At 41.0% G+C, this 10,306-nt stretch overlaps 1 protein-coding gene across 1 annotated transcript in view; it reads left to right on the top strand.

Annotated features, from left to right (window-relative positions):
* Positions 1-10,306, top strand: part of ANKHD1 (ankyrin repeat and KH domain containing 1) — an 85,110-nt gene that overhangs the window by 38,555 nt on the left and 36,249 nt on the right. Inside the window, 5 exon segments of the mRNA XM_031060591.1 lie at positions 123-250; positions 407-550; positions 1,234-1,336; positions 9,839-10,304; position 10,306. The exon segment at position 10,306 is cut by the window's right edge and continues 265 nt beyond it. Of these exon segments, the coding sequence (XP_030916451.1) occupies positions 123-250; positions 407-550; positions 1,234-1,336; positions 9,839-10,304; position 10,306 (842 nt within the window).

Genomic DNA, 10,306 nt, shown 5'->3' with positions numbered 1-10,306 from the left:
TGTAGGAAGTAATTGGATTACAAGAGTAAAATTTGTCTCTGTTCCACAGAATACTGTACTTGTTGATACTTTCTTTTAGAAAGAACTTCTTTGTGTTTAATTCTAAGCTCTTCTCTTACTAGGTGCCAATGTGAACAGGGCTACAGCCAACAATGATCACACAGTGGTGTCCCTGGCCTGTGCTGGAGGTCACCTGGCCGTGGTTGAGCTTCTCCTGGCTCATGGGGCAGATCCTACTCATCGGCTCAAGGTATTCACGGGCAGCTCTCCTGTTCAGAGGTTCTGAGAGAACCACCTGGCTGATTTATCAAGTAGTAAATTTAAGTAATAGAATTATTACATGGGGATGCTACACTGGGGAGCAAAACTCATCTTCTGGCTTTTTGTTTCCAAAATCTCCCTTCAGGATGGCTCGACAATGCTCATTGAAGCTGCCAAGGGAGGACACACAAATGTTGTTTCTTACCTGCTGGATTACCCGAACAATGTTCTGTCGGTTCCTGCAGCAGACTTGTCCCAGCTCACACCTCCATCTCAGGATCAGTCTCAGGTAAGCCACAAGAAGTTTTTTTTAAACAGCACCATCAGTATTGGGAAGAAACACTTGCATAGTCATTAATTTCAAAATTAATGTAGACAGTGGAAGAAATTTTAAAACCCTGCTCGCATGAGAATCGTAGAGAGTGAGAGAATTGGTTGGTGCTACTTGCAGAGATCTGAAGAACACATGAGCTTTTTCCTCTTTTCTGCTTCTGGACAGGATAGTTCCAAACCCAGGATTTCAAAAGGATGTTGTTTCTTTCCTGCTTTTGCTTGGTATTTTGATTGAAGAGTTCTAAAGCCTTGTGGTAGTACCCCTCTGTCCTGGTTCAGGACACCCTCACATGGTATTAATGATTCTATTTGTTGTGTAAAAGAAAATATATTGTATAAGTTCAGGATTCTGCAGTCTGAAGAGGCAGCTCCAGGGGAGTTAGCTGATTAAAAGCCTAAAGGAATTAACGGTTTTCCAGCCAACACAGCCTGAGATCTTGCACAGAGTAGTACAGTTAACTTTGACATATTGTCCCCAGTAAAAAAGCAAGGATCAGGTCATACTAAGAAGTAGCATAAAATACACAGTTTGGGAAGAGAGAGCAGGAGTATGCTGTAATTCTGAGCCTGTGTATTAACACTTGAGGAGGTGCTCTGGCAGGTGTTTGTACCTGAGTGTGTCTGTGCCTTTGTTTGAAGGTTCCCCGTGTCCCGGTGCATACGCTCGCCATGGTTGTACCTCCCCAGGAGCCTGACAGGACCCCTCAAGAGAACTCCCCACCTCTCTTGGGAGTGGTGAAAGGTCAGTATGTAGCCACTCAGAGAATATATGTGGTTTGGAAATGGATAGACTGGGGATCATTTTACTAGAGCTTATGCATAGTGTAGTCCATTCCATCAGTTCTTGAACACCTCTAATGAAGTACAACTTAAACCTATTTTATATAGTTCATAGTTTTTTCCTTATTTTCTTGCATTCTAAAGTATAGCAACACTGGTTGTTCTAACCTTATTGTGCTTCTTCTAATTTATTAGAATTATACTTATTCAATTTTTTGTGGAAGAAAATGCTTGTGCTAACTGCCCTAGTGCAGACAGATAAAAAAGCTAATGTACTCCAGGTGTGGTGTTCACTTTTGAATATTGTACATTGATCTTCTAGAATAGTTGCAGCTATTATCCATGAACTTGATGCACCAACTTTTTTCTGTTTCATCAGTAGCAATGTAAACATGTTGGCACCATAAATACCAGTGCAGATCTACTTACAGGAGAGTTTTTGTTGTATTAGTAATAGTTCTCTTCTGAGTGATCCTAACATCAGAGTTTTTGCTTTGAACATGGTCAAACTGATTGGTTAAAACTCCTTGTAGTTATTAAATTGCAATTAGGGAGTTTGTTTAAAGCTGTGGATTCTGTAACAAAATCTGCTATCATATCTGCTAAATCAGCTCAGAAAGAGAAGCAGATTCTCAAGTGCAAAGTTACAAACTGCAGCTTCTAATGATCTACAGTTTTGGATGGGGCTCTTAAGCATTACAGTATCGAAAGCTCTGTTAGCTAGATCTGCTGAAATCCTTTGTTTGAGGAAGCACCGAGCACTTCCAGAGCAAACAAACAAACAGAAACCCCTTGGGGGCACAAATAAAGAGAAAAACATTATGTACCTGCTGGTGTCTGAGTGTGCAGCTGTGCCCCTCTCCATGCATATGCCATGTCTGTGACCTCTCAGATGCACTTGGTGTCTCATTTCCTAGGATGTGCAACACTGGATATTTTGGATTTCAGAAAAACGAATACCAAACAAGTGAAAAGAATATACAACTTCTGGTTCAAATAACCCTCCAAAAAGCTATATACCAGCATGTGTGCCCTTCCAGTTCAATGCTTGTTAGCACTGTGGAGTGGGAGTGTTCTGGGAGCACATTTTGTGGTGCATGGGAATCAGTAAGGGATTAGTTAATGCTGAGTCAGAAGACTTAACTTAAAAGCTGAAAGTTTCATTTTATTTAATCCAATTATGAAAAGCAAATCATTGACTGTAGTTTAGAAACAGTTCTCATTGCAAACACCTTATTGCCAAAGTCAGCACATCCTTAGGTGGGTTTTTTGCAGTACTGTGATGCTGGGGCTGGCACAGGGAGATCTCATTGTTCACAGGGGTTCAGGACATGCTTCATGCATGTCAGCAAAACTCATCTGTGCTGCGTTGTAGGAGATGCAGCAATCCCAAACCTGTCATTAAGCTGATGAAGCATTCCAAAAACTGCAAAGCTCTTGTGTCTCTCAGATCTTTAGGGGGGAAATGGTATTTTTGTGCTAAACACTGTGTGCTCATTGCAGTGCAGAGTCAGTGTGCTGTGCTGAGCTGCCATTTGTGACTTGTTACACACACATGGCTTTAATTCACCAGACCTTTATCACTGAACTTCTTGGGAGGGGAGAGGCAAAAGAGGGGGTGAGTTGAGGTGTTTGTTATTTCCAAGGCAGCAGAGCAGTCAAGTTCTTGCATAACAAAATTGTTTATCTGGGGCAGAACAATTACTTGCCTTCAATCAGAAGCAGCCTCTGAGTTTTTGTATAAACTGAGAACTACTGGGAGGCAGGAGAGGAGTACCTTGCCTCCTTAACCTTAGCACAGCAAGATTTTTTTATGGACCTGTGTGAGTTTTGCAAGAAATGCAATAGTGACACTTTGTTTTCTGAAGAGTTCTTGGCAAGTCAAATGTAAAACTTGAGCACATTTAAGTGTTCCTATTACAATTCAGATATGACATGAGATTTTCAAGAGGAATTTATGGCCTAATTTTGAATTTTATTATTCTTCCTCAGTAAAGCATGGAGGCGCATGGAATCATTACCATTTGAATAATTACTTTGGCAAAGGATTTAATATCAGTGTTTAGCAACTGAAAAGATAAACATTTCAGAGGTAACAGTAGAGCTAGAGAGGCTTAGATAAAGGTGACACACCAAGATGATAACTTGGAAAGAAGAAAAATCAGGTGAAAAAGGAGCAGAATTAGTTATGGGATTGACCAGACCTCAGCTCCTCCTTGCTTAGGAAGGATTGTTCTCAGTGCACTACATTTAGCAGGTGTCTGTTGTGTCCATGTAAAAGAAATCTCAGTTCAGCTGCTTTTGCTTCCATGGGGAGAGACAGGAGATCCCTCCTTGGTGGATTCTGCCCTCACTGAAGAGGAGCAGGATTGCTCAGCAGCAGCTGTGGTGCAGCAGCTCAGCACAAGGAGCTTTTTGGGTACAAAACCCAAGTGTGCTGTTTCCACAGGCCCAGGGGCGGATCCAGTACAGGGCTGTGCTGCAGCTCCCGTGGCCCTGCACCTGCTTCCCTGAGAGAGGGGATGGAGCCCAGCCCAGGGAACAGTCCAAGGGAATGCTGCTGGATTTCTTCAGGAAACCAGCTGCTGATAATCCCCTCTACTTTGTGAATGGTTCCTGCAGAGCCTTGTGCAGGGCTGGAACACAGAGCATGCTCTAGATCATCATCAAACGTGCTGGGACAACAAGGGATGCTCAGGGAGCCTGTGGAAAGCAGCAGGGTTGTTTTCTTAGTCAAAATATTTTTACTAACATCAGCTGTTTTTAAACGTGTCAAAGTTCAAAGCAGTCTGCTTTTGGAGAAGGAGGTATCAGGTTTTCAGTAATTTTTTCTCTAGGTTTGTTTTACTTCATTCTTTGAAACTGTGCTTACAAATTAACTAATTGGCCTAAAGTGAGTGCTTAAAACCTGTCAACATGCTGTCATTAGACTTTTTTAGTGTCATTTTTAAGTGGGCAGTTGCTTGCAGTGGTTCTCATTGGGGATGCAGGGTTTTTTAGAATTACACAAGACCAAATAGACTTATTCAGGTGAAAGCTGCCCACATTTGCCTTTGATCCCTGTGAAGGAGACCAGAGTTCCCCTAAGGCTGAGTGGTACTGTTGCAATCTCTAAGCTTTCTCAGCTAGATATTCAATATATGGTATTTCCTGGATCCCCATGCTAAATCTAATAATCTGATGGTGTGGAGAAGGGGAAGAAAAACAAACTCTATGTAAATTCAATAGATACAAATTCTTTTTTTTTTTTAATCTGATATCTGACTTCTATGCCTAATACTGAGTTATATATCTCAGCAGAGATCTCATGCATTGTGTTATTTAATAAAAATAGAGGCCAGGTTAACAGTAAAACTAGGAAGTTATATGACTGTCATGGAGGTGAAAACATTAGTAAGGCAAATTGATATTCCTGCTTTTCCAGCTTTTGCATTCTGATTTTTACCAGATTTTTCTACTGCACAGTCCCAGCTGCCTATTCATTGTTTAATGTGCTTCAACATCATCAGATCAATTCTTGCCATTTCCTTCTGGAAACTTCCTGCCTGGGTCAGCAGCTAGCCCAGGTATCTGGGATGAGTTCCCAAGGGAGATTTCACCATCCATGCCTCCTGACTTCTGCACTTTGCTAATTCTTTCTTTGGAGACTGAAATCCTTTTTTCTTCAAATCCTCAGCAGTGCAGGCAGGTGATTTGACACCCAGACATGTGTAGGTCCCCAGGAGCACAAATGTGTAACCATCTTTTCACAGTGGTTTGTGAAATTCTGCTCCTTTGAAGCTTCAGTTGCCTGCTTGCCACCAACTAATTCAATTACATCTCAGCAATTTTTCATACATACCATGAACCCACCAGAGGAAACTTGGGAAGAAGACTTAAGATTAGAGAGTAACTCAAATTTTTGAATGGCTGAAAATTGATTTCAGCTTGGCTTGGTTTCAGCTGTGCAGCCATTGCCTGTTGGATAGCATTGCACTATTCCCTGCAATTTTCCATAGAAACAGCTGCAGGAGGGATAAAGACTGGCAAAATTCCTCCATGGTTCCAGGAGGGATACTGTGAACATACTCAAACTCATCATTCAGCCTTCTACCGATTAACCTCTTCTTTATAAAGAAGAATTCAGTATGTATGAAAAACCATCTAGCAGATTAATTTTCTTGGGAAATGCAGGCCTTTTATTTTTCCAAATTAGTAAGATTATGTAATATTGTACTTTGCATTTGTGTGTGTATGGAGCAACTGATTGTTTCTCCAGGTCCTTAGAGATGAGTTTCTTTTTGATACAAATAATAGTTAAACTCACAATTTTCATGAAAATTCAATATTGAGCTCATATTATTCATGTTGATGAGGCTGGTGAGTTTTAATTGCAGGTTGCAAATTGAACTCTCAACTTCTGAGTGAAATCAGATTTACAAAAAGAAACCTCAAGTGCAAGAACAACAGACAAGCAATTCTGTTACAGAGCACATAGATGACATGGTGATTCATACAGATTTATATAACAGGGTCTCCAGCAGAGATGTATTTGAATGTACAAATGTGTATCACACAACTGATTTTTTTCTTACTGTCATTTTTTATGCTGGAAAAAATCCTTTGGACTTCACTGTTTGGATTTTGATCCATTTTTTTTTTTCATTTGATAATGACAATAGAAATTAAGGAGCTGTTAACGAACTTTGTCTAATAAAATTAGAATTTTGAGAATAAGAATTTTGTCTAATAAAATATAAAGTCTAATATAACTGAAAGGCATATAAATTAGTTATTTCCTGGGTGAAGTGACATCCTGTGGATTATAAATCACAGCTAGAAGAGCAACTTCCTTGAGAATCATAACCATTCACGAGAAAATACAGTATCAGACTTGTTGGCAGCAACTGTATAAATACTGAATGTGTTCTAAGCAAATTCAAATTAGAAGAGTTCAATTGCTTGAGAAAGCCACCTGAGGACTACAGAACTGAAGGGTATTTTTGCAGGTTCTTGCTCACAGTGTTTAGGGACTTTAAATGTTATTTGCAGCCAAAAGCATTCAAACCTGGTCATGGTGTGCTGTCTGCTCAAGAGACCAGGAATGATGCCTACAAGAGGCTCTGTGGGGTGAGGGGGCTCTTGCAGCTCAGCTCTGTGGGAGATGATTTTAAGTGTATGGGAGCAGTGCAGGAAATTGCCATAGGAAACAGCTGCCCCTTCCTGGGGAGAAGTGGGGATCAGAGGAGTGCATGGGAAGCTGTGTTTGGCAGAGTAGGTCTTACCCTGAGTCATAAATGGTGGTCACAAACCTGGCTGAAGATCTCTGCAGGAATTGTGGTGAAGGCTGTGTTGGACAGGGTAGGGACCAGAACTTGTGGGAATGTGGAAATGCAAATAAAAGAGCAATTGGTGATACTGTTCACAAAATAATTGGGGAATCAGTCCCTCCTTTACTCTGTGGCTTTCCTAGCATGCCCAGAACCACTCTGGGTTTGCTGATCAATTTTTTTCCTGTGACCATGGTACTGGATGGCAGGTGGTATCTGTGTGGCAACATCTGGATTTCAGTCATCTTCAGTCTAAATAACTTCCTTTCATATCAAACAAGTCTTCTAAAAGTGATGACAATAGTGGCTTTAGAGGCCAGATTGACAGTTTAATGTTGCTAGGTGTAATTTTGGTAGTAGGTTGATTGTGTAGATGACTGATGCTGCCCCTAAAAGATAAGTGTACAAAATAAATTTTTTTAAAGGTTGACATGATTATGATCTGGCCTGTGATTGGATTCTTAAGTCTTACTGAATTTATGTATTTCAAAAGTGGAAGTGTAAGGTGTGTGTTCATAATTATGTACTAAAATGGACACAGTATTTTCAGCATTTTGTAATACAGACGAGATTTGGATAAACCAGGAAATGCTACTTTTTAATACATCTAATATTTGCATATTCAAAGCTACCAACAGTGTAGCTTCTCCTCCTCTGCTTTGACCTGACTCTTCTGGTGAGCATGTCAGGTTTAGCAGATCTTTCTTCCTACCCCTCATCCTCTTCCAATAGCTCCAGTTACAGCTTGCAAATGTTTTCTGGCATAGAAAGGGTGATCTGGAACCTGAAAAGTGGCCCTGCTATCTAATTAGCAGCTGATTAATGTAAATTCCTATGCCTTTTCTGGAACTTGAGAGCCCAGCTGGTCTCCTAACACCAGTCTTCACAAACTGTCCCACCTTTCTGTGATGATTCCTGGTTGGAGCTGCTGCCTGAGCCCATCCCTGGCTCCTCAGCCAGCCCAGCTCTCCAGGTGGGGTTTGTGCTTCTGCTCTTTCCTTCCTCTTGTGCTCCTAGAAAAGCTTACCCATGACAGGTTTGTTTTCTCCCCAGCTCAGACTTGATTGAGAGGGACAACATTGATACTTTATTATATAGGAGGCTCTTTGAACTGCAGCTTTTCTTTCCTGGAATGATAGAAGGTGTCCAGAGCTGCTGGGCTGTGGGACTGCCTTGAGTGAGGATGGGAATGATAAACACAGGACCCTTAGGGGTGACAGTGAGCAGGACAGAGGGTTCCCACCTCAGCTGAAGGCAGAGTTCATTTGCACTTTGGTTACTATAGCAATGCAGCACAGCTTCCTTTCAAAACAAGGATATAGACAAGCCTTTCGGAGATTTCTGGTGAGTGCAAATGTATTTCTCAAGAGTGGTCTCACAAACCTGTTAATTACACTTGTTAAAATTAAAGGATAACCCCTGAATGCATGGCAAAGCCAAAGAGGCCATGGGTTAGAGCAGGCTCGAGCTAAAGAGCCACCAGCCAGCCCAGAGCCAGGGATTGCTGAACTTCCCCCAAATTCCTTATTGTATGCTGAGAAATTGTCTGGGGACTCACTCCTGGTTCAGAGATAAAGTAACAGTAGTGGGGAGAGGTGCTGAGCTGGAACTGCTGAGCTGCACAGAGTATGGAGCTGCACAAGGAGCATCCTGAAGGGTGGCCCCAGGGGCTGTGGGATCCTGGGCTGTTTTCTGGGGTTGTTTAAGGGTGGCTGTGGGATTCTGGACTTTTCCTGGGATTAGTAAGATTCTTCTTGTTTCTCATATAATTAGATATGGTTTGCTCTCCCAGGAGTCTGCTGAAGGTGTGCAGTACAGAGTTGGTCCAATTCTATTTTCATATTTGTTCTTTCTCTTTATAAGAGAAAAAGCTCATGTTTGTTTGGTTTACAATTAGTTCCTCCAAAAAAGATTAATTCCAAAGTGAGGTGTATGTGACTCTTGTTTTGACAGCAATGCAAAGTGAAGTTATTTGTGAATTAGTGTATTGGTGAAGGATGGCCCAGAGAGAAATAAATCTGTGTTTCAGGAAACTCAATCCTTCCAGGGCTGGTGACTGATCCATGGCTTAGTTCTTGCATCCAGACTTTCACTTAACTGTTTAATGTTTAGGTAACTTTGTTAAACCATGGCTGAAACTGTACATCATTTTAGTTCCCCTTTTAATGATTAATTATGTGAGTCTATGTAAAACTTCAAGTCTTCTTTCTTTTTTTTTTTTTTTGAAGGCTCCATATATCAGTGTTTGGGCAAAGCAAATGAGTATTAGTGCAGAAAATTAATCAGGCTAAAACTTTCACATTTGTAATTAAAGTCTGGCACTGAAGTAATAATTAAAATTTCAGCACTTAATAGATTTCTTTCAGTAAGATGTGACTAGAGTTTCCCAGATGTGGCTTCTGGGAAAGCAGCCATGGGTTGCTTGAGGGCAGTCAGTAATTGGGGCAGGGCTGCCCAGGTTTGGTGGGCCTTGGTGAGGGTGATTTTTAAAGTCTTTATAATGAACAGAATTGTTCATTTGTTACTGGAAGGGGAAGTGAGCAAGTTGTTAGTTTGGTCCCAAAATTTTTTAAAAGATGCTAAAACTTCACGCTCCACTTGAAAGCACTAAGTTTGCAGCGACAGGTTCTGCTTGTAATATGAAGGTGAATGCTACAATGTTTGGAGGAATCCTTATTCAAAGTATCATCTTACTGTCAAGTTAGCTCTCAACCATAGAGTCTTTCTGTTCCTAACCTTGCTGTTGGAAGTCAGCCTCTGGAAAATGCTCTTACTTTAAGCTCTGCACACACAGAAGAACTTGGGAACTCAGTAGATCATGTAAATTGCCTTGCTGTTCTTGCTGATTCCCCTTTCCAAGCGCATTGTCACCTATGTCAGAAATTGTCAAGGTTCCTTGTAACATTAAAGTAGCTGTGCTCAAAGGGATCATGTGAGGATCAATATTGAAAATTCCATCTACCTGCTTTGTCCTTTCTTGTCTTAACATGGAGTGTAGGGTTTACCTTTCTGTGCTTTGACAGATGTGCAGTGTTAGTTGTAAAGATTTTTTTTTTTAATTTTATTTTTTTATTATTATTATTTTTGGTGGGTGAGAGGGGAGGTTTGGGGTATCTTCAGCATGGCATTTTTTCAAACATTTTTCATGTGCTTAGGTGCATCCAAGCAGAAGTCAAGTTCCCTGCAGGTAGCAGATAAGGACCTACTGCCACCTTTTCACCCATACCAGCCTTTGGAATGCATAGTAGAAGAGACTGAAGGCAAGCTGAATGAACTTGGACAGAGAATTAGTGCTATTGAAAAAGCACAACTTAAATCATTGGAATTAATTCAAGGTGAACCTTTAAATAAAGATAAGATTGAAGAACTTAAAAAGAACAGAGAAGAACAAGTACAGAAGAAGAAGAAAATATTGAAGGAGCTGCAGAAGGTGGAAAGGCAGTTGCAGATGAAAACCCAACAGCAGTTTACCAAAGAATATTTGGAGACCAAAGGTCAGACAGACACACCACCTGCCCTGCAGCAGCAGTGCTCACTTACAGGGGTCTTCCCAGAAGTGGAAGCTGATAAGGGTCTGCCAGAGGATAACTTTTCAGGGTTACCTCAGGTTGACACAATCTTGT

The sequence above is a fragment of the Geospiza fortis genome, unplaced genomic scaffold (genome assembly GCF_000277835.1).
Source record: "Geospiza fortis unplaced genomic scaffold, GeoFor_1.0 scaffold413, whole genome shotgun sequence".
Classification (NCBI taxonomy): domain Eukaryota; kingdom Metazoa; phylum Chordata; class Aves; order Passeriformes; family Thraupidae; genus Geospiza; species Geospiza fortis.
The sequence above is the reverse complement of the archived record's forward strand: the minus strand, read 5'-3'. Positions and strand labels throughout refer to the sequence as shown.